The sequence below is a fragment of the Odontesthes bonariensis genome, chromosome 7 (genome assembly GCF_027942865.1).
Source record: "Odontesthes bonariensis isolate fOdoBon6 chromosome 7, fOdoBon6.hap1, whole genome shotgun sequence".
In the NCBI taxonomy this organism is placed as follows: domain Eukaryota; kingdom Metazoa; phylum Chordata; class Actinopteri; order Atheriniformes; family Atherinopsidae; genus Odontesthes; species Odontesthes bonariensis.
In genome coordinates this window covers 25,958,571-25,983,397 of record NC_134512.1, presented here as the reverse complement: position 1 = coordinate 25,983,397, position 24,827 = coordinate 25,958,571, and the positions used below count along the sequence as shown (strand labels likewise).

General features: G+C 40.7%; 1 protein-coding gene across 1 annotated transcript in view; it reads left to right on the top strand.

Annotated features, from left to right (window-relative positions):
• The first annotated feature begins 3,997 nt into the window (after positions 1–3,997).
• ppm1h (protein phosphatase, Mg2+/Mn2+ dependent, 1H) overlaps positions 3,998–24,827 on the top strand; it is a 43,061-nt gene continuing 22,231 nt past the window's right edge. Inside the window, exons 1-3 of the mRNA XM_075470331.1 lie at positions 3,998–4,384; positions 19,612–19,771; positions 22,794–23,150. Coding sequence (XP_075326446.1) covers positions 4,152–4,384; positions 19,612–19,771; positions 22,794–23,150 — 750 coding nt within the window. The 5' untranslated portion in view covers positions 3,998–4,151. The remainder of the gene's footprint in view (positions 4,385–19,611; positions 19,772–22,793; positions 23,151–24,827) is intronic.

Here is a 24,827-nt window from a genome sequence, read left to right as displayed (position 1 = left end):
ACCAACAGATTACACTGAAAACTTTTTGTTTTTCGGTCCAATCTCCCGGCCTGAGGCGACTGTGGAGAGAAATGACTCCCTTTTAACAGGAAGAAACCTCTGGCAGAACCAGACTCAGGAAGGGTGGCCATCCGCCTCGACCAGCTGGGGTTTGAGAAGACAGAAAGGGGGGGGGCCGCGGCGGCACTGTAACACCATTCAAAGGATATCTGTTGGAACAGGGAAACACGAGTTAATGACCACAATAATATCACATATACATAAAGAGAGTAAAGTGAGGAAAGGTGTGACAGATGAGGCCCCCCAGCAGTCTAGGCCTATAGCAGCTTAACTATGGGATGTTTCAGGATTACCTGAGCCATCCCTATTCAAGGTAAACACAAGAAACTTGTGCTAACGAAAAAATAAATAAATAAATAAATAAAGGACCAGACTCAGTGAGTAATTCCCTATACTCCCTATATAGATCTGCTCCTCACACCACAACAACCATCTTTTTACAGCCACAAGCTACCTCAGCCTCTCACCAACTGCACACCAGTCACAGCGGGGTGGGGATGCAAACCCTGGTTCGGGTAGGGGGAGAAATAAAAGAGGTAAGATAAGCGGGAATGGGATTCAAACCCTGGTTCGGGTAGGGGGAGAAATAAAAGAGGTAAGATAAGCGGGAATGGGATTCAAACCCTGGTTCGGGTAGGGGGTAATGAAAGTATAGAAGGTGCCAGAGGTGTTTGGCATAAACCGTATTCAGATTACAATTCTGCTGCCATAATGCTGGACAGGACAAGGGTTTAAAAAATATATATATATAAACAAATAAATAATAATAATAATAAATAAATAAACGCATGTTGCTTTGTTTGAAACCCCCCCCCCCACAAAAAGGGCTGAAGTTAAAAAGTCCTTCTGCTGCCCATTCCAAGCCGAACATATGTTATTTACCAGCGTTCAATTAAATTCAATTTGATTTTTATAGAACGAAAATTACAACAAATGTCACCTCAAGGCACTTTGTGTCCATCTCAATGAGCGAGTATAGTGATTTAAGTTAAAATGCTGATGTGAAACATTACCTTGTACCTCTGCTTTGTGGGCTGGATGTGTTATAGGGTGCCTTTTGCCATTCATTTATTTATTCTAGCTTGAAATCATCCCAAACGTTTGACATTTTTATGTCTTCTTCTCTGGTGTTGTTGTAGTTAAAACCTACTCTGAATGGGGGCACCAGAAAGCCCCCCCCCCCCCTAAAAAAACAAAACAAAACAAAAAACAGTTACAGTTACAGTGGCTTAAGCATGACTAAGACTGTGGATATTTATATCACAGAACCTCTGCATCAGACTGTTATTTACTCCTTTTCAAAAAGCAGAACATCTGTGCAGCAGCACTGTCCGTGGTGTGTTCCATCCAACATGCAACACCATGCCGTAAATGGATTGTGTTACATGGACCCAGTTCATGGAAAAAAACGTCTGATGGCCTGTCAGGGGCTGCTTCTGATTCTCCACACTTAGAGCACTGACAGCTTTCGACTGCATGTAAGATCAGTACCCAAAAAAAAAAAAAAAAGAGAAATGTCCCTTCAACTGTCCACTCTTTCTTAATGACAGAAAATAGTCTTCCTATCTGTGTGTGTGTGTCTCTGAGAAAGACAGACAGACAGACAGAGAGACAGAGAGAGAGAGAGAGAGAGAGAGAGAGAGAGAGAGAGAGAGAGAGAGAGAGAGAGAGAGAGAGAGAGAGAGAGAGAGAGAGAGAGAGAGAGAGAGAGAGAGAGAGAGAGAGAGAGAGAGAGAGAGAGAGAGAGAGAGAGAGAGAGAGAGAGTGTCATGGGGTTGTGAACTACTTCCCTAATATTTTATGATATTTTCAATTTTGAAAAAAAAAAAAAAACTACCTCAGGGCATTCAAAGGCAAAAGGAGATCATTTTAGGTATTTCGATGGCAGTATCCGTAAAGTACGATGATTGTGGTTTGTGGACTTCAACAGAGCTGTGATTGTATCCAGCTGATGATCCCTCTGACTGACTGCACGGCACTACCCTTTCCAAAGTTCAAGCTGACGTCTAACGTATCCTATCGTGCATGAATTTGCATAAGCTGTCGTGTTTTTTTTACCTTCATCCAGTGTGGGCAAGAGTGGGCCAGCTTGTGGTTTAGGGAAGGGAAAGAGCAAGAAAACACAGTCATTTTCTTTGAGTCATTGCCTGCTGGTAATTAAGATTGGCAAACAAATGGCAAAAAAAAAAAGAGCAGATCAGTATGATTAGCTTAGGTGTTATACATACAAATGTTAGAAGCTGATCAGGGGAGACAGGTGGAGCCAGTTTTATTCAAACCTCTGATATCTGGGGCCTGGTGTTGTGATAGGCCTTTTTCAAAGGACACATTAGGCTTATTGTAGCTGAAAAAGCACCGGCAGAACTGATAAAACGTCAACTCCCTGTGGTGCTCCAGTAAAGCATCGCAGTAAACCGTCGGGCATAACAGCAGGACCTCCGGTAATTAGATTCAAGCTGTCGTTAACAAACCTGCGCTGCATCGACAAACACAGACTGTTTGATGCGGTAAAACAAGTGACCGAGAACACCGTAATTTAGTCACAGGATCTGCAGGTTACTGTCTGTGTGACAGTGCTGTACCTAAACAGATGTTGGATACAGTCATGCGAAAAAAGAAAGTGACCCCACTTTCAATTCTAAGGCTCGACATTCTTTCATGTTTTAAATCACACCGTGTCAATCTATGTTCAAACAAAAGCTAAACTAAAAAAAAGAGACAAAGTAGTGCGTGAAATATTGAGTACACTCTTAGTACTTCCATTAGAATTAAAAGGGGAAGTAGCAGCCATGAGATTATAATCAAATGCACTTGCTTCATTGACCCTCAGCAGGTCTGAGCACCTCTAAAAAAAGCAGATGTTTTGGCGGTCTGGAGCATTCAGGTGTGTGTTAATACAATTCCAAGGAGGAAAGACATCAGAAATGATCTCAGAGAAACTATTGTTGTTGCCCATCAATCTGGGAAGGGTTGTGAGGCCATTTCCAAACTATTTAGAGTCTATCATTATAGAGTGTGAAAGACTACATTCAAGACAGCTGTCAGTCTTCCCATGAATGTATATCCCAGTAAGTTCACCCTGGGGTCATAACGAAGGGCTACATCTCGGACTCTACAGGCCTCAGTTTGCATGTGAAATGGTAAAGTTTGTGACGGTATAGTTAGAAAAAGACCAGCAGATAAAACTGGTCTGATATTGCTGCAAGCAGTATTACAGTAGTGTTTCTATGCACAAGGAAACAGAACAGCTGAATCTCTCGATCCTCTGCCCCATGATATTTAAATGCTGTAGTAGTGGGACCTTAAAAGAGTTGTGCGTGAGCAAATTCATGCAAATCTCAATAAACTGAAGCAAGGCTGTACAGGAGAGGGGGCCAGAATTCCTCCATAATGATGTGTGAGACTGATAACGTCATACAGAAAATGATTACTTCAAGTTATTGCATCTAAAAGGCGTTCTACACGTTATCGACTCGTGGGTTGTCTTAAGTCCAATAGATTTTAAACAAAGACTGAGAAAGTTAAAAAGCCAAAAGTTCCCTAGGAATGCGCTAGCTTTTCACATACTAAACACATATCAGGAAAATGAAAGAAAAAAATAAACAATAAATACAGTTCAATAACAACATGCAATGTCAACAAAAAAGCACAAGTTCAATATTTCCATGCATGGTGAATGTAAAATTGAGGTTGCAGTTTGTAGCCGATAGTGTGTGTGTTGCAGTTTGCACGAGGGGCACTTTTATGGGTCAAACCTCCGCAGCTTTTTGCACCTTGCCCCTGAGCTGACCGTCACTTCAAGATTAAACACCTTTGACCTCCAGCACTGTCAACAGTAAGCTGCTCACTGAGATGCCAGTGCGACTAAATCCACCAGCAGCAACCGGTTTGTCACATGACCAGCGTGCAGCCCTGACTGCCTGTGTGTGCGTGCGTGTGTGTTTGGCTTTTATTTCCGCGTTAACCGAGAGAAGCTGAATGAGTCTCCGCCGCCGCTGCTGTGTTTCTTCTTTTCACTCCGCCGAACCGCGTCGCCAGGCGGGTGGACTCTCACGCGATCGCATCTGTTGGACCCACGCTGCAGCAGGACCATGCTCACGCGGGTGAAATCGGCGGTGGCCAATTTTATGGGTGGTGTGATGGCCGGCGGCTCCAACGGGGACCATCCCGGCGGCTCGGATCTGCCGCTGAAATACCCGTACAGCCGGCCGGAGTTCCTGGGACTTTCGCCGGACGAGATCGAGTGCTCGGCGGATCACATTGCGAGACCGATCCTCATACTGAAGGAGACCAAGCGGCTGCCGTGGTCCACCGGCTATGCAGAGTGAGTAAACCTGTATGCGTCCATCTTTTCTTGCACGGCACACACGCAGCATCCTTTGGAAGTGAGCGCGTCCCTCCTGGACCACTGAGATCACTCAGCGAGGCGCAAACACAAAAAAAAAACGGCCGCATTTCTTCTTGTTGTGGTCTGCTTCGTGAGTGTATTTAGTGCGGCAGCCTGTATTCCCCCCCAAAAATCCATCAGTATCATGCACAAAATCCAAAACACGTTTTTGTGACATACATGAATAACTCGACCAAACTAGAGATTTGGCTATGAATTATACTCCAACGACACAACGTTTGCATAAAGGCATAATAATGAAGTACAGGGCAGTAATAAGGTCACTGCATGCTGAGTGGCATAATGTCAAACTGCTTTAATTTCATGTCCCTCGGCAATTTTTTCTATTCGTGGAAAAAAAATACAATAAATCATATGACACAAAACAATTTTATTTAACGGCTGAAAATGATGGCTTTTCAAAACATAGCTCTTTTTTTTGATCTGGGAGAGAGTCTCTAGTGGAGAGTGCAATGTGCTTTGCAGTCATCTGTTGGGGGGCAGCAGCATCAGAGCCAGTGACTGGAAGAAACTGGGCAAACTGATCAAGAAGGCTGGCTCTGTGCTGGAGCCTACTCTGGGGCCCCCGGAGATGATTGTGCAAAGAAGAATGCTGAACAAGTTGCTGAGTCTATTGGACAACTGCACACCTACGGCACGACACAGTGATGAAACAACTGAGTGTGTTCAGTCAGAGGCAACTTCAGATCTACTGCAACACTGAACCACTACAGGAGGCCTTTCCTGCCAGCAGCAGTAACTATATGCAATGACTATTTTCGATTGATAATAACAATAAAAAGAATATGTTAAATGCAAGATTATGATTGATTTCCCTTGGGAATGAATATAATGTTTTTCATCCAGTCAGTCCATGACTACTTCTCTTTAGCCCACTGTAGCCTTGTTCTGTTCTGGTTTATGTTCAGCTGTTTTGGATCTAAATCCCATTTCAGTCAGCCGTTTTTTTTACAGTTCAGTCACAAACACTGAATTTAAAAAAAAAATCTTTTCCTATTTTCAAGGCATTTTAAGTTTTCTCCCCTGACACTTTTCTTGCTTGGTCAACTTGTACATTTCCCTTTTACAACATTCCTATTTTGTGTGTACGTGCTCCAGATTTTGGACAAATTAACATCTTTAACCACATCGTGTGCTGAATGACCTTTTCTGAAGAGGTTTTAAAATCCTTCCCATTGTTTCCACTGTTGGCTCTCTTGTTGGCACCATCTTTGCTCTCATTTGCATATTCAGACTTGACTGTGTCACTTTTTTTTGTTTGTTTTTAACAAAATAAAACACCTTAATGAGCATTCTCAGGGAATTGTGATTCCATCATTTTTTCCAAGGGTTGTGCATGCAACGAGAGCTCTTACTGAAGCTCTCACCGCAGGTTTACCACTTTATTCCCTTTTTCTTTCCATAAATTTTCTTTTTCATTTTGCTCTTTGACCATCACTTGCCTCAGTAAATTGGCCCATTCTTCACATGCACAGACATCGTCATGCCCCTGCTACTTAATAACTGATGAATTCCATCCTGGCCAAAGATCATCTGGTATGTTATTGATATCGCATCTAGGCGTCTAGAATCCATTTAGCTCCCAACATCCTTCCGTCATGGTTGCAATAAACTGGTCGTATTGTATTTTTTAAATGGACTTATTATGGACGCCATTTAGTACAGCCGTTCGACTCATGAAAGGCTACGTTGTTGCTCGGTTTGTGTGCAAACAGCACAGAGAAAATACAACAGATGAGAGAGAAAAGCAAGTTATTACTTTAAATGCATGTTGCTTAAAAAAAAAAAAAAAAAAAAAAAAAAAAAAAAAATCAGCAATACAAGAAAATAGGATTTTTTTTTTTATTTCAGTAAGTTTTCCTCTACATTTACTTTTGACTGAATAAAATATGTTCCATTATTATTGTCCGCTGCCAGTGAGCTTTGTGTCAGAACTCCATTGACTCATGCGGTCCCACATAAAGTAGGAGGGTCCGTGGTGAGTGAGGCTGTCTCATTACTTTGGAGGCCACAGGTCAGCCCAAGAGGTATTCATCAATTTGGACAGTGTGCGACAGGTCAGTTCAGTACCATGTACTCAAAAGTTCTCAAAGAAGAGTTCATTTGGGGCGGCTGTGGCTCAAGAAAGAGTGCAGTCATTCACGAATGGGAACGTGCGATCCCCAGCTTTTCACAGTGAGCATTTTTTAGTTTCCATGGCCCATAAACTGAACCTTATCTGCTTAATGTCAGGGAGGGTGGTTGAGGTAGGACACGGATGCGGACTTTTCAAAAAGAAAACTTGATTTATTCACAAAAACAAAGGACAAAACAAAGCGCGGTTGAGCCGGATATAAAAAACCTAAACTGTGGAATAATTACTTAACAAAACAAAACAAAACACTTGACATAGCATGGATAAATACTTAGCTTAAATGTGACATCGTGGCGTGGCATGGCATGAGGGGGTGAAAAACAGGAGGAAGGTAGGAAGGTAACATGGGTAAGGATCTGACAAAGAAACAGGGGAACCTGGAAACTAAATAGAGGGCTGGGAGTGATTGGAGACAGGGTACAGCTGGTGACAATGACTAACAGGTGACGGGAATGAACTAATGAACTGATTGAAGGGAAACTAAAACATGGCAAAACTAAAAACTAAACATGGACTAAAAAACTAAGACATGATTAACACATCAAAAAATCAAAAATAAAAACATGGGCAGAGTCCCGTGGGCGTGACACTTGATGTGATATATATTGACTTGTTTTTTTGTGCACGTTGACACTGACAGATCAGTTGCTTCCTCAGTGATGTTAGATATTCACGAAGACCTCCATGTGCAGAAACTTCCCCTATCTTTTGCCATCTAATCCTTCACGTACAACCGTCCTGCTGTGAACCTTGTATAAACGTGCAAATGTGAATGTCCTCTCGAGTCAGCAATGTATGCCTGTTTGCATGCTTTTTATTTCCACATTGTTTTATGTTTCTTGCACTCTACAGAAAAAGAAAAAAGTAGCATGGAGTGAGTGCTAATATACTTTTGCTGTTTTTATGCATGAAATATCAGACAAAAAGGGGAAATAGCAAACACAGTTTCCTAGGTCAAAAGGTGAGGTCTTAAATTGGCTATTTTTTCTCTGAGCTAACGATCCAAATCCCTTATCATCATCTTTTAGAAGCTGAAACTAGCGGAAATTTAATAATCTTGCTTCCATTGCTTGAAATAACAGCCTATTTATTTTCTGCTAATCTACTGATCGGTTATTGACTGGATAAAGTCAGGTCTAAAAGAGACATATATGGTCTCTTCTTCCCATACAGGGAACAAAAAAAATCCTGTGAAACTGTAGGAGTTTGTAGGCGAGAAGGCCATCTTTTACGCCTACCCTTGCTAATCCACCATGAAGAATTGTTAATCTGAAGGGTGGATGATAATTCTTCTTCAGATTTTAGAAGCCATAAACCACTCAAATAAGCACCAAAGGAGGTTGCAAATATTAAATTGTGTGTTTATGTATTTATTTCATGAAGGGGATCAAAAGCTTACCGCTTATCAACTGATGGGACTCTCTTGTCAACGTGGGAACCAAACTGGGTGACCAAAGTACTTTTCGACAGAATAGACTTAGTTTTGGGTTAAAAGAAGGATGTGGCGAGGGTAAGGTGCAAGGTAATCCATTGTGTCAGTGGAGTGTCCCTATGGGTATATAGAAATAAACATGGATGAGATGTAGGAATTAGTTATGTTATGGACTGCTAAATCTGTCGCATCGGTCATACCGTGGAATCCTGAGTTCCTTATGGAGACGGAAAGCAAGTTCTCATCATGTTACTTGTTATATTTTAAGGTAAGGACATGTTTTTTACGGTCAGGATAAAGTTAAGATCAGTGCAAGTCTCCATGGAAGTCATAACAGTGACCTCTGAGGTCATGAACACATGACTTTGTATTTGTGTATATAGACGTGTGTGCGTGTCAGCTTGGCATAGGATCAGCCAAGACTGAGCCATTCTGGGGATTTGCAGACAGCTGGCTCACCAGCATTATTTGTTGTTGGGAAATATTGTGCCGATAAACCTTAAAGCTTTGATAGACAGAAGTAAAGACGTGGTGGGTACAACCGACAGCAATCACTACCTCTTAGTCTGCTGGTGTTACTATAAAGTTGTTGCTGCATTGTTTTTATAGATCCATAGCTGTGACAGACTGTTATTACCAGAATAAAAGAAATACATTGATTACACTGAGTTTCTTCTTTCAAACCATACAAACATACTGACACTTGGTAAAGAGACTGCTGCATTGGTTTTGAATGCAGAGGGTACCTCTAACACTGGTAACTGGACAGCTATTGGATGGGCCACCATGGAAACATAAAAATGTTGGTAAAGCTTTTCATAGTTTGTTCTTAAAAATGTGCGTTTGGCTGCGGTTTATGTCCTTATATCCTTACAAGGACATAAAAGTTGTCCTCTGCTCTAAACTAAGTCAAGAATCTAAATATCATGAACCGGGTCAAGTAAAATCAGAGAGTTTGATGATGTGGGGGTGAGTTGCCCAGCCAGTATTTCCTCCTTCATACCCCTGCTTGTCCGATGCACTGATACGGAATAGGTGTGTTGTCTGGTCCAGTGGGCGTGATCATTTAAATTGATCAGTGGTTATTGCTCACTCCTGCTTGTGTCACTCGGTCTTCTCCAGCGCACTTGCATGCCTCACTTTAGCGGAGAGGCTACATTTAATGCAGCTTTTCTCTGCACGTGTTTCCAACTCACGGACACACACTGACCACCGCTGATTCTGCTCACCAGTAATGCAAAGTTTCAACAGAAAAACAGCCCTCCACAGAAGACACAGCCCGGCGTGCTCTTAAAGAGCTTAACTAAAGCCCTTTCAGTTCTTTTTGAAAACATTTTATTGATAGATAGTCATGCCTTGTCATGATTGAGACATGATGTAGTCTCACCCAACTTGTTTTATATGTCATGTCGGTCACAATTCTTGAGATTTCTACAAATACTGTCACTTTAACTTCATCAGTTCAGGAAATGTTGCCAGTATTTACAGCCACCAAAACATGGCTCACAGAGTCCTGCAAGCTTTCAAGCTTTTTTTTGTAAGCTGCAAATGACCATTTTCTTAGCAATGATGAGTGAGCCAGTGAAAAAAATAACTGGGCTTTAATATGGAGGGGGGCCCCGAGCATCGTTGTCATTGGACCAAATCGAAGGTATAAATGTATAAATGAAAATGGACAAAACCATTTTGCAGATTATACAAAGGCCAACCTTAGAATCCATCGGCTATCGTCTGATGAATCAACCAATAAGATTCTTGTTTTTTGTACTTATAAATATGCAGAGCTCGCACTAAAAGCAATTATTTGTCATCCGGAGTAAAACATTCATGATGGGCTGTCAGATCCACTTTGTCTGTATAGTTACCCCGTAATAATGACGAAGCACTTAAAAATACGGTCCATATGGCCATCACCTTTTATTAGCTGCCCCTCTCCCACACAGCTTCCCTCTCATCACCTCCTCTGTCTTTCTTTTTGGCAGGGAGTAGTGGTACTGAGAGAGCAAAATCTGCTGTTACAAAGCTTTTTCGCCCATTCATTCATTCATTCACTTTCTCACTGACCCAGAACCATTAATGTGCAACCTCAGCAGTTGTCTGATCAATACTCAATCAATATGCGTGTCTGTAAGCTGAACACGAGTGCCACCGCTGCACAGTGTTTTGTCTGCAGGTCAGCAGGCGAGGACATGCAAGCTGACGTACTCAGCTTTGAAGTACTCAGCTATAGTAGCTTCAGTGTTTTTAACAGATTTGAACAGTTCCAAGGCAAAGAACGGCATAAATATGTATGTGTTTGTGTCTGTTTTCAGTGGAGTACAATCCTGTCACCGTGGTTCTTTTCCTCTGTATGTTATTTTTTTACGTTTTTTTTTCCCATTGTAAAGAGGCCACATAAACTTGATCTCAAGCTCGGCTGCGCAGAGGAGACACATGAGCTGCATCTCATACAAAGCTTCCCAGTGCTCAGTCACATGATGCGGCACATGTTCTTGAGTAGTTTCGCCTACATTAACACAACCAGAGTGATCCTGTTTCAATTCAATACCAGCTCTCCTTCTCCTTATCCCTACACATGTAAAATATAGGATGGTTTGCTTCCCACGGGCTAACATGGGTTTCCATAGGAATATCTTGAGCCTTATTTTGGATTGAAATAATGTCTTATATTAATAATTTTATGGGTTAAAAAAAAAAGGCAGCAACAGGTACGTGGCTATAGTAAAATAGAATCATCTAAACAGATGATTCAGCCGGTCGGCTGTAAAAAAAAAAAAAAGCAGTCATTCCAAATTACCACTCATCCAAAAAGGCAGTGATTTTGTAGGAAAATATAGTACAGCAAATACACACAATACCCAGAATGTAACCACATTCGCTGCTTGAGCGCACGATTCCTGCATGAATCTGAGAAAAACACTCATCGCTTCTGCTAAAATGTGTTCTGGGAACGTAATTAAGGAACCCCTAATCCTTTTGAACTGGATTTGATTAAATATACAGTAAAAGAAACATTGAATCAACGGGAGGATGATTGTCCAAAATCCATTCTGAGTGGTACAGTTTCAGAAGCTAACCCCAAAAGCTATAATTATCTGTGCTCATTGCCTCCAGGTCATGTTTTTCTCTTCCCACAGCTCGGCATCACTGTGTGCTTTTGGTTGCACAACGTAGTGGCAGCAAAGAATCATACAGGGCCCAATGTAGTCTACCCAGTTTGTTTAAGAAAACTGTTCTTCTGTTTAAAACCGCAACCTTTAACTCTTATCAATCCCTCTGTTACGTTTGTAAAGCACACGGTTTGCAAAATGTCAAATTAAGCTTTCACATGTTCCCACAGTCCAACAGTGGAAAACTCGGATCAGTTAGTCCACTCTTAGTAGAAATAAATACTTTAAATTTGTTTGATAAATTGCATGTCGAGGTTTGCATTTACTTTTGTTGCTTAACAAAATACTTTTCGGTACTATATGTGAATTTATGATATCATAAAATGAGATCAGATACCATGTTGGTCTCTTCTAATGCCTTTGGAGGAAAAAAAAAAACAGAAGAAGTAGAGCTCTGACTAAATTATTGAGGTCATACCAGTGTCTCAAATGTGAAGAAGTGGGGTAACCGAATATGACAGCCCGGTCACAGTTCATGCCTCAGGTGATGCCCCTCCTCTCAGATCAGAGATGAAAGGCCTGAAAGCTCAACTGTTGCTAATCATGTGATTCTCCAGGGTCAAATGAACATCACTCCCCGCGGTGCTTTGGTTTCACACACTCACATACACACGAAATCTGAATGTTGTGGACTGAAAGGAATTTCCTGCTGGATTAGTTTTAATTTGTTTCTTGCGTTTGCTGTAACTTTATGCATTGTCTTAAAGTTTTACAACTGCCAGCTGTTTCCCAAAGCATACCATATTTTTCAAAGATTGATTCTAAGGGCAGAGGAAACAAACCAGGAGTTGAGGGCTGACAACACTGTTTGCACCAACAAATTGAAAATGCCAGTCAGTTCTCAAATGTCAGTTCACTTTCATCTCCCCACAGTGTCATTGTAATCAATATTTGAATACTGCTGAGTGTTTGATTATCAATCGGCTTTCTCATAAACATTTGAAGCCTCGGAGACTTTAAAACGTGATCTGAAAAATATGTGGTATGTTGTGGAAAATAGTCAGTTTTAGGTAAATAGGAAGTAGATAAACTTTGTATTGTTAATATAAAATGTTTAAACAATTTGTAAAATACCCTTTTCTAGAAGGGGCTGCTGGGGTTTGGACGTAGCACACAGCAGCAGTATCTCTGGATCTCTGAAAGCATTGCCTTTTTTGGCATTGTGTCCCCTTAGGAATTAAAAAGCGACTCACAACAACTCTAGCAACATGAAGGACATCCCCAGCACTGCAATCTCTAGTGTCAATCCTGCTGCTTTTACTCTGCTCAGTCCGTGGCAGAACGCAGCAGCGGTGTCTGTGAGCCACTTGCACATGCGCAGTGTTGTCCTTGTGCTGCGTTAGGAGGATGTCAGCTGTTTAGAAAATGATGTAGAAATTCTCTTGCTTCCAGTTTTATCTTTGAGAGATCACTGCGCATGTAAAAATTATTTGAATTACTACATACGGTTACATGCCGCCATTCCGACATCCCACCAGTCCGACATGGGCCTCAAATTGTCGGAATTAATTTTAATTTTCTATCCAACGTCCCGTCATTCCGACAATTTTTTCCTCCTATGGTCGGAATGGCGGTATGTTTTATTTTTGATAAACATCCCGCCTTTCCTACAATTCCTTTAATAGACTATTTAAAGTGATACTCCGGAGTAGATTCAACCTGGGGTCATTTGAACCGTGATATCCAGCCAAGTAGCCCACCCGCAGTTTTTTCGATATTGGCTGAACATCAGCTGAGTTACTGAGTTATCCCGAATAGCTTCGTACAAGGGTTAATGAATCCTGGCAGTATCTCCAAAATTACCACACTAAAATCACATGCCATGACACCAAACTTCTACAGTAGTGCAAATATGGTCTGTACTCACAAAGCGATGCATTTGGAAGTTTGTACATAGTCCAGGAGTTTATTATTATCAACACAAGCCTGATAGCTTCTCTGCAGCTAAAGCTGCGTCGCTGTCACTTCCTTGATCTGGGAGCTTCAAAGTAAGATGAGGGTTGATCTACTACTGTAGACAACAAAGTATATGCTATATTCTACATGTTTTTTTTATGAATTTTTATGTTGTAGAGTTGTGAATTTATTTTAATAATGGAGAAATTGAGCAGCCTTGCTTTGTTGTCTACAGTAGTAGATCAACCCTCATCTTACTTTGAAGCTCCCAGCTCCCTGAAGTGACGTCGACGCAGCTTTAGCAGCAGAGAAGCTATCAGGCTTGTGTTGATAATAATAAACTCCTGGACTATTTTCAAACTTCCAAATGCATCGTTTTGTGAATACAGACCATATTTGTACTACTGTAGAAGTTTGGTGTCATGGCATGTGATTTTAGTGTGGTAATTTTGGAGATACGGACCAGGATCCATTAACCCTTGTACGAAGCTATTCGGGATAACTCAGTAACTCAGCTGATGTTCAGGCAATATCGAAAAAACATCGGGTGGGCTACTTGGCTGGATATCACGGTTCAAATGACCCCAGGTTGAATCTACTCCGGAGTATCACTTTAAGCCTATGTTTTTTAGAGGAACTCTATAACCTTGCAAACCAACTATGATAAATTATTATCAAAATCCCCTGAAATTTCAAATATAAAAACACAAGTATTAATGTAAATCCGGTGAGTAACATGTTAGATTAAGCAGAAATACAGTGCCAGTGACCTGTCAAAGCAGCCAGCTGGAGCAGAGCTCTCCACAGAGCCCATGCGTCTTTTGCACACTGGCATCATTATGCAACATTAATAATTGCTATTACAGACATCAATGACAGCTCACCTGTGTCGGACGTCCTGGTGCTGCAAATTAAACAAATTTTATATATTAGGCTACCCAAAACGTATTATCATTATTTTTTTTATTAGTTTATTAGTTTTAAATCAATAAGTGAACAGTGTTTGTCGATGTTTGTTGCTGCTTTTTGTGTAATAAACTATTTGAAAATCCTTAATTTGCTTTTGGAGTGCGTTATATGTGCGCAATACCTCAGTTATATGAAATTTAATTACGCTTTTAAATACTGTATCACATCTGTACACATGTCTTAAAACATGTAAAATGCATGAACAGACAGAAGGGACTCACCTGTTGAGTAATGCACATTTCCTTATATGGAAAGCCTTCTCGGAATGGTGGAACGTTTGCATGTTGGAATGGTGGGATGTTGTAATAGCGGGTTGTCGGAATGGTGGGATGTCGGAATGGTGGGATGTCGGAATGGTGGGATGTCGGAATGGTGGGATGTCGGAATGGCGGTTGCCGCCCACTATGGACACTGTCTTTAATTTATGTGGATGGCAGTGTGACCTGTGCTTCCAAAATCAAATATTCTTTTACTTTAGAGCAGAACGTAACATGTAGACTTAATAGTCACAATTTTAGACTTGTTTCACCGTCTGACAAAGAAAATAAGTGAATGATAGCTTTCATGGCAACTCAGCTATATTAAGATGATATGCAACTGAACAAAGAGAGTAAAAGAGGAGCAAAGAAGCAGAATGCAAATGCAACACATTGACTTCACAAATATGCAGATTAGTGCATGATGTCAACTAGTGACTCTTTAAACGGGCTATAGCTTGTAAGAGTTGGCAACACTGCTTACCAGTGTTGTGGAAGTTCACACGTCACATAAACTAGTTATGTTCTCATAGATTAAACTGAACTAGTTACGGTAGTCCACCATTTGAAATTCATATCTAGGTTCACAGTCCCAAAATGTACTAGTTCACGTTCATTTCTCAATTTTTATGACCTCCTTTGAATTAGCCTTCTTACACAATATACAGTTTAATGGAGTGTCATGTAAATTTTGTGACTACTTGAGTACTACCTCCTCCAAGTTTAAGTTCATAGGGATGGCAGACATTTTTATAGGCCCAAGCTAGATAGTTAGCATGCTAACTTCAGTAGTTATCTCTGCTACACAATGCATAGATTGTGTTGCTGTATTTTCTTTATTTCTTATTTTATGCTGATAATTAGGGATGCTTGGTTTCTAATCCCAATGATAGGAGGGATTGGACCCCCAACCACATTATCTGAGTGTGTTAGTCCTGCTTTAAGAAGCTCGACTTGGTTCAATTTTAGTCGGACTAACATGTTTACATGCATTTTAAAAGTACAGTTTTGGCTAAACTAACACAAGGATTTTTTTTTTTTTAGTGAAGCTTATGTTGTATGTTGGTGTAGAATTACTGTAATATATCGGTAGCCAAAGGCATTTCCTTTAAATATGTGTTATTGACACATTTTAGTGAGTGTTTAATAAAGATAGGGCAGTAGTCCATTGCTCAGGCTTCTAGACTAACTTTTTGCACTTGTTGCCAGCACAAAAGTTAGGTGCACCCAAATTTTCGACCGCAATGCATTCAACACTGCAGTTTTTACAGGTTCACCCTTTTTTTAAAAAAAAATAGCTGCCTGTCTTTTTAGGCAATATTGACTGGTACATGATTAACTAACTGAAAAGTGTTGGTGCTTAAAGTGCTGAAATTTAAACTTAAAACATCTCAAAAATCTAAATTAAAAGTGCAAGTGTTTTAAGGACTCCAGCCAGTTGCTACACTGGTCACCAAGAGCAGCAAATGCTTTCTTTGAGGCAGCATAAATTCCTAAAACAAATAAACATATAATACCATTTACTTACCAGATCAAGGGTTTATAATGGAATCTAGCCTAATATTAATTTCATCAGATTTTTGGTAACGTCAAATCGTGTTTAAACATTCTAAAATACTAAAGGTTCCTTCGTATTGTCTGTGAAAATATTGGAAATAAACTGTGAAATTATTTAATTAAGATATACTTTCATGTGTAAGATTTTGCTCATGTGGTACACTCTTGTGCTCAAATTTGAAAAGTGACTACATTTACAGTACAGTTTAAGTGGGGCGACAGACCTCACATCTTCCACAATGCTTTCCCATGAATGCAGCACATCCCAGCAGTGGTGCACCATCTGCCAGGTGTTGTATAATGCAGTATTTATGTGTCTTTCTGTCCCCTGCGCTACATGCGGGGGGCTCACATTGTCGTGGAATTAAAGTTTGTTTATTTACCCAGCATTTTCTTCACATTGTCTCACTTTGTTTATGGAAAAAAGAATGATGTAACAAAGGATCCCTCTGAATGTGTGACACAGAAATCCAGCTTTGGGAGGGTTTTATAGTGTTATGAACATCATGTGGCTCAAAGGTCTCTGCTTCTGTCCCCTGCATCTGCAGCCATGTTATAATCAAAAGTGCTTCGCTCTGCTTTTTCTGTCAAGATGACCCCACACCACTTCAGTAATGTTGAAGTCCGGGCTCTGGGGAGGATTCATCTCACCATAAGACCTGTTGCTGCTGATTTTCAGTCCAATCCTTGTGTTATCTGGCATACCTCAGCCTTTTCTCCCTGTTTCTCTTCCTTAAGAATGGCTTCTTGACAGCTAACATTCCATGGAGACCATCTCAGATGAGATTTCAGTGAACAGTAGATGGATCAAGCGAAGGTCCAGATGCTCTCTCAGGTCCTGTGTCAGGATTTTGCTGGATTTTAACCTAGGGACATCACTTTAAGACACTTTTCATCTGCTGTTGATAGATTTTCTTTTGTCCTCTTCTTTCAGTTTCGACAATTTCTTGAAGGACACTTTTTTATGTGTGTTAGTCAGTGTTATCTTTGGCAGTTTTTGTGGGTTCATACTAAATTAAAATTGAATCGACTCTGGAATTGGTATGTGTCTTTGGAACGGGCTGCCAGTAACAAAGTATATAAAAGATACAATTAAAATGTGTTCTTTGCTACGTTTTCTGCTTTGTGTAGACACAGCACTGGCTCATTTGTGATTGAATGATTCATAGGTCAGTGTTCAGTGGCTTAACAAACAAAAATAGAATTATTCTGAAAAATGGTCAGGTTCAAGGACTGGATTGAAAATAAGTGAAAAAGCAGCCAATGTCCAAAGAAAAACTTTGAAAGGACTTCAAAGCTGAGCGCAGATGGAGAAAAACAAATCTCCAGGTTCATTATAACATCTATAAAGAGAAACTTCACTCTTAGAATTTACAACTGAGGAATGCAAGGAAGTCCTACTTCTCTGACATCATCACCAAAAACAGTCATAACGCTCGGGCCTTATCTGCTACAGTTGACAGGCTAACAAACCCTCCGGTGTTAGTGACAACTGAACTTCATTCCACCGTGGCCTGCAATTAGACAAGCAGTTGGTACATCAGCAGCAGGTTCAGCATATGTACCGTGTCCACAGAAAACTTGTTTAAACACCATGACACAGTTTCAACCCATTAACAGCAAAGACCTGGAGGACATCTTACGTCAGCTGAACTCCTCCTCTTGCTGTTTAGACATCCTGGCAACAGGTTTTTTCAAAAGGGTCTCAAAGATTTTGGAGTCAGACCTGTGACTGATCGTAAACTTGTCCTTAATGTCAGGTGTGTTTCCAGAGCCACTAAAAACAGCTGTAATCAGACCTCTGCTGAAAAAGGACAATCTTGACAAGACACAAATGAACAACTACAGGCCCATCTCAAATCTACCATTTTGAAGTAAGATCATTGAAAAAGCAGTTTTTCAACAGCTTAATTACTTTTTAACACAAAATAACTGCTATGATACCTTCCAGTCAGGTTTTAGACAGCACCACAGCACTGAGACTGCTCTGACCAAAGTGTTTAATGACATATGTCTGAATACAGGCGGTGGAAAAATGTCAGTCTTACTGATTATGTTTCACTGAATCTCAGTGCTGCATGTGATACAGTTGACCACAATATATTACTCAAAGGACTGGAGAACTGGGTGGGTTTTTCTGGAATTGTACTAAACTGGTTCAAAACATACTTAGAGAACAGGAAGTACTTTATGTCAATAGGTAACTTTACATCTGAGCAGACAAGAATCACATGTGGAGTTCCCCAAGATTCCATCCTGAGACCTCTTCTGTTTAACATCTAAATGCTCCCACTGGCACAGATTATAAAAAACAACAGAATAAACTACCATAGCTATGCAGATGACACGCAGATATATAATACAATGTCACCAGGAGACCGAAGCCCTGTACAGGCTCTTGGTAAATGCATTGAGGAGATTAATGTATGGATGTGCCACAACTTTCTCCAGCTAAACAAAAACAAAACTGAGGTAATTGTCTTTGGAGCCAAAGAGAAACAATTACAGGTCACCACAGAGCTTCAATCTATACATCTAGAAACTAGTAACCAGGCCAGAAATCTGGGTGTAGTGATGGACTCAGACCTAAACTTGGAAAAACACATTAAGGCAGTAACAAAGTCAACCTACTATCACCTTGAGAATATATCAAGGTTAAAAGATCTGATGTCTCAGCAGGTCCTGGAAAAACTAGTCCATGCATTCATCTTTAGTAGGCTTGATTATTGTAACAGCATCTTTACAGGTCTACCTAAAAAGTCAGTTAGACAACTGCAGCTTATTCAGAACTCTGAGGTCTTTACACTGGCTGCCTGTCCATCAGAGAATAGACTTTAAAGTTCTGAGGCTGCTCTATAAAGCTCTGAATGGTCTAGGACCAAAATACATCAGTGACCTCCTGCCCCAGTATGAACCTTCAAGACCCCTCAGGTCATCTGGATCCAGTTTTTAATCAGTTCCCAGAGTCAAAACCAGACATGGAGAAGCTGCATTCAGCTTCTATGCTCCACATGTCTGGAACAAACTCCCAGAAAGCCTCAGATCAGCTGAAACACTCAGTCCAGGTTGAAGACACACCTATTTTCAGCTGCATTTGAATAAAGATCCAAATCTGAAGCTTGAGTTTCAAAACTTAATCATATTTTAACTACTGATTTTATTAATTTTATATATGTAGATTTGATCTATTGTTCTTATTTCTTTCTTCTTTGTTTAAAATTTAAATCATGCTTTTTATTTCCACTGTTTTAATGTATCTGTAAAGCACTTTGAATCACCTTGTTGTTGAATTGTGCTATACAAATAAACTTGCCTTGCCTTGCCTTCAGAAAGCCCTGAGAACTATTGCTCAAGACCACTTGTGAAACTTACATTAAAGTGTGGTTTCTTGGAAGTAAAATATAAAGAGATGAAGGGTGGCTCAAGACATTTGCACTGGGATGTATGTTTTTCATAGTTATACACATACATTTTAGACGTATCATGTTTAGTCTGATGAAGTTGCGCCTCTACGTACCTGTATCTTTTTCTCATATACTAACACAACTTGTTTATACAGTATACAAAAAGTATACAATCCAGTCTACAGCTCTAACCTTAATCCCATTTATGTAGTTCCTTTTGCATCTTATATATCATGTCTTTATCCCATATTTTAGATGTCCTGTCAAATTGATGTTCTGCAACAAATCCTCTCTTTTGTATTCTGTTCTCCCCTCTCTTTTAAGGGTGATTAATGCTGGAAAGAGCACATTAAACGAGGACCAAGCCTGCTTTGAGGTGCTGGTGGTCAAGAGGAGAACCTCAGGAAGCCCCAATCGAACCCCCACGGACCGCAGGAGGTCTTCTCTGCCTAATGGAGAGGGCCTAAACCTGAGAGACAACCTGGTGAGTCAAACAGAAGGGTTCCATCAGGAGACCTTTATGTTTTCCACCATATCCACCTTCCCACCTACCTTTGTATTGAATTAAATAAATTTAGTACAAACTGGAGTTCGATCCCATCACATAGCTTCTCATACCAGTTCTAGGCTTACGATACCCAGCTCTATCTGTCAATTCCCACCTGACGACCACACAGTCTCAGCACGAATCTCAGACTGTTTCTCGACATATCGAAATGGATGAAAGCCCATCACCTCCAACTAAACCTCTAAAAAACTGAACTACTTGTCTTCCCAGACAAACCAACCATACACCACAGCATCTGCATCCAAACTGAATCCCTATCTCTAGCTCCATCAAAGGTAGCTAGAAACTTAGGTGTCATGATTGATGACCAGCTAAGCTTTAAAGATCATGTTATCTCCGTCGCTCGATTGTGCCGCTTTGCATTGTTAAACATAAGCATGATCAGGCCGTACCTAACCCAACACGCCACCCAGCTCCTGGTGCAGTCTATGGTCATCTCTTGCCTTGACTACTGCAACGCACTCCTAACTTGACTCTAAAAGAGCACACTTTGAGTTCGCTTTGATGATAGCTGCATTGTTATATCCTCATTTGTAAGTCGCTTTGGATAAAAGCGTCTGCCAAATGCATAAACATAGTTATATCTGTTGCCTTTCTTGTCAATTTGTTGTCACAGGAAGTTATCACATGTACTGCCTGGATGGATTCCTAATGATGACATCGACACTAGATGACAGAGAGGGTGAATTTAGTCCTTAAATGTCCCCGGGGCTTGTTGCTGGGACCCGGTGTCCCTTCATGCTGTCCTATCAGTTTATTGGGGCACTGAGCACAGCGTCCTTTACACACCACAGTGGCTGTCAACAGCTCTTGCATGCAAATAGACTTTAAAGTCAGCCTTGTTCATCATCAAAGGTACATTGTGTGTGATGCAGAGCAAAGGGGATACTGTTTCATCATGAAATTTGCGAGGACAGTCCAATCAAACTTAGTATTTACACACACTTTTTTTCCTACAGTTTCTCCCTAAGACTTCTTTTAAAGAACTTTGTGTCTATAATAAAGTAATACAGTACTGCGTAACATTTCCTCTCAGCGTAACACTACTTTACTCAGGCCCACCCAGAGCCTACAGCAAACACATGTAAGTACCTCATGACTCACTTTTGCAGTGATGCTAGTATGAGTAGTGTAGAGCCTCTCTAATGCTCTTTGCTTGCCTCATAGACTCGTGCTGTAGAATCTGCCAGTGCTATATTTAGAAAATCAGGTTCAGTGTTTGCATAAACACACTGAATGTGCCAGAAATGATCCATGCTCAGTAGCAAGCAAGAAAATGCAGCACAAGTCACTTCCCCTGCTTTCACGTTATACATATGCGTATATTACACGTGACTTAATTTCTGAAAACAGAGTTGAATTTGTATGTAACACAACTGAAATGGACAACAGGCAGATTTATTCAAAGAGGGTCTTAGAGTTGCTTCAGTTTGTGAAGACAGTGAACTCAAAGGTGTGCAATGAAGCCAGATCACAGGACGCTTTGTTCAAACACTGCGAGAGGCTGCACCTTTGAAGATCAACACAGAGGAAAGAATACACTCGTGAAACATGCTGTGCATCCTGCTGGGCCAATTAAAATCTGCAAATTGAAGCGCGGATGATAGAACAAACAGTAACGTCAAAGCATATCACGTTCACCCAGTGACAGACTCCTCGTACTCCCAAGCAGAGTTTCAGGCCACAGAACTAACTGCTGCAGTCACCTGCGACTGCTTCCACTGCATACACTACCGATGGGATGTATGCAGTGTAGAGAAGAGCTTTCACCAATCAAAGCAGTTCTTGGTAACCTTGTGAAAATGATGGCACAGGCTGGGGTAAAACATATCCTTGGAATTTGTCGCTGGACCAACCCTAACCCTCGTCCAGGAACAATGAGCCCTGAAAATACAATTTACTATATTAAAAACCCTAGTTTAACTCAGATCAGCCCTCGAGTCAAATTACAGAGCACATAGATGTCAGAGTGGGTATACAGATCATGTGTTTGTTATTTAAATGTTAATAGATCATTGATTTATTCTAATATATATCCACCAGTTCACTGGAATCAGCCATATGTAATAACATGATACTCCCTTTACTGACTTACATTATAGAGGAAAAAACGCGTTACAGCCTCTTTAAATGAAACTGTATTTGAAAAGATATCAACCATTTTTATCTGCACAAAAGAAAGAAAAATGTTCTAATGGTAATGCAAAGTGGTAACATTTATCAGAAGTATCGTAGCCTGCAAAATACAGGCCTTCGTAGGCTGGTCACAGGCTATTTTCAGTTGAAGAACAGAGCTTATCATTTTAGCAGTTTTTGCTTCATCAAACCTGTGAGTTGTGTTCCTCTGATGAAAGAAACAAACAAAAAAGTTAACTGGCTATAAGGTAGGAAGATGTAAAACAAATTGCTACATCTAAACCAGTTGTATCGACACATCTGAGCCAGTAACCGCACTGTGGCTCATTTAATTGTTGATACATACCAATCTGTTTTTTAAACTTTGTTAATTATTAATTAATTATTCATTCTTATCCTCTATAGGGACAGTTTCTTGGGACAACTCGATGGGTCCCAGTAGTCCAGCTGTGTATCTTATACAGTTTCATGGGGGAAATAATACTTTAGGCTTTCCAACATTCACAGTGAATTATTCTGGGTGATGAGTCATTACATTTAATTCAGGCGTTTACTGGAGGTCAAAACACACAAAAAAAAACTTGCCTGGTCTCAATAGAAATTCAGATTCTTTCTGATTTGAATATTCGGCTATTCGGCTATTCAAATCTACAATGAGATTTGAATATCTGATTAGTATTATCAGTTCTTCAATTCAATTATCAATGCTTGGTAACTAAGGAAACGCTTTTTTTGAAGACGCATGTACTGACAAGTGATTAATAGGTGTGTTTGATTGATGTGTGTTCTCGGTTGCATCCAGGAGAGCTCTGAAGACCTAACCTTTCACTACTGGGCGTTGTTCGATGGCCATGCTGGCTCTGGGGCGGCCGTGGTGGCCTCCCGTCTTCTCCATCACCACATTGCCCTCCACCTTCAAGAGGTGATGGAAATTATCTGCACACCCAACCTGCTGCCACCCACCTGCCTGGATGAAGAACCTATCAATCACCTCCTCACCGCGACATCTAACCGTGCCCTTACTAGGGCTGCATCGCTTCGAGGCGCCGCCGGCGCTCCGGGGTCCCCTAGCACGCCACCCACGCGCTTCTTTACTGAGAAGAAGGCTTCACATGAGAGCCTAGTGATCGGGGCCATTGAGAATGCCTTCAAAGACATGGTAAGATGTGTTTCTTAAAAATGTGTTTCATTTCAGTATTGTTGCCTGCCTTTTTGTGAGTAATACCTCAGTGTTTAATAAGAATACCTGGGAGGTATTTGATGTTTAATGTGATTTTTAGGTAAAAAACAACATTATATTATACTTTATACACAGGACAATATGAAACAAGTCCCTAACTAATTCTACTCAAATTTGTTGCTCTCGTATTTGGTTATATGTGTTGGTAGAGGTAGCGCAGAAACAGTTGAAGGGTAACAAAAAACAGGCTCTTCACTGGGAAAACACTTTTCCAGCTGAATTGCTTTTGAAGTGGGGTGTTGCAAGAAATGAATAGTTTACAAAACGACCAAAATATTGTTTGGATTAACAACACTCTGTAAGAGCAGATGGGGACGACGTTTGCAACACTTTGTCTTTACAGACACAACATACAGTAGTAGAATGTGAAGTGTTTCTAAGCATTACAGTTCATTAACACCCCAGAATACCACACTTACTACACCGATGAGCCACCTCATTTAAACCACCATATTACATTCACACCTCCTACCTTACCATTGATGCAGATTATGCGCTCCTTTTTAGGGATTATTCATGGCTGTTGCCTCTTTAAGTCGGGCACCGCACCCTGCCACACTGCACAAACGGATCAGGAAGTTTGCATGAAACATGACAAAGACTTTGATCTTAAATGAGGCTCCAGGAAGGCCTCATTTAGTTGTCCATGCTCCTCTGTGACTGGGTGTATGTGCAGGTTAGTGTGTGACAGTGCATGTCTGTCTCTCCTTTTGTGGTCTGCAGCATTCAGCTGGACACAACCCGCAAAATTTTCCTCCGCCTCCTCCTGATAAATCACGTTTAGCTAAAAGGCTTCTCATAAAATGGAGGGACAAGACCACAGTCTACAAGCTTTTAAAGGGCCCAAACGTAGTTGGTTCAACTGCCAACATTTTGTAGCCTGAATCCACAGGACTCATTTGGCCTATGGTCTTAAGCTGAATTCATGACATCCACATCTGCAGATACCTGATAGGAAACTTGTCAGGATGTGGTTCTACTCACACTACAATCATAGTTAGCTGGGTTGAAGCTTCCCATGCATGCGCATTTACTCGGTTTACATCACTTCCACTCTTTCAGTTAGGCCTTGTGGATTAGTGGATGATGCAAATGCTACTGCAGTCTCTTAACTGTATATGGTGTTGTTCCTCTTCTTCATCCACCTTTTGTCTTGGGATGCAGAGTTTGATCGGTAAAATAAGTGCTGATGATGAGATTAGGTTGACGCAGTCCTGAAAGCAACAAAATAAGATGTCACTCTGGGAGGCTACACCGTGATGGAGGCCAGTGTTGAAAAGTTTGGTGCTTCCACGGTTTAACCACCAGGTGGTAGTGTGGATTTAACTTTTGTCAAGCAGGAAGGTTGAAAATAGAAAGGGTGTGTTTTGGAAATCATCGTGTATTTGTAAGTAATGGCTGTACAAGGATGATTTAATTAACGGAAAGATCTGTTGATGAATCTGTCCTTGTGTATTTCGAGCCACTCGGGATAATAATGAATCACCATGGGGATGGCGTTTAAGGGTCCCAGTGAAATGGGAGAAAATGGAATTCCAAAATTAAGCTAAAATCCTCAATTCTAAGCAAGATGTAGCAGAACATTAAATTTGCAAC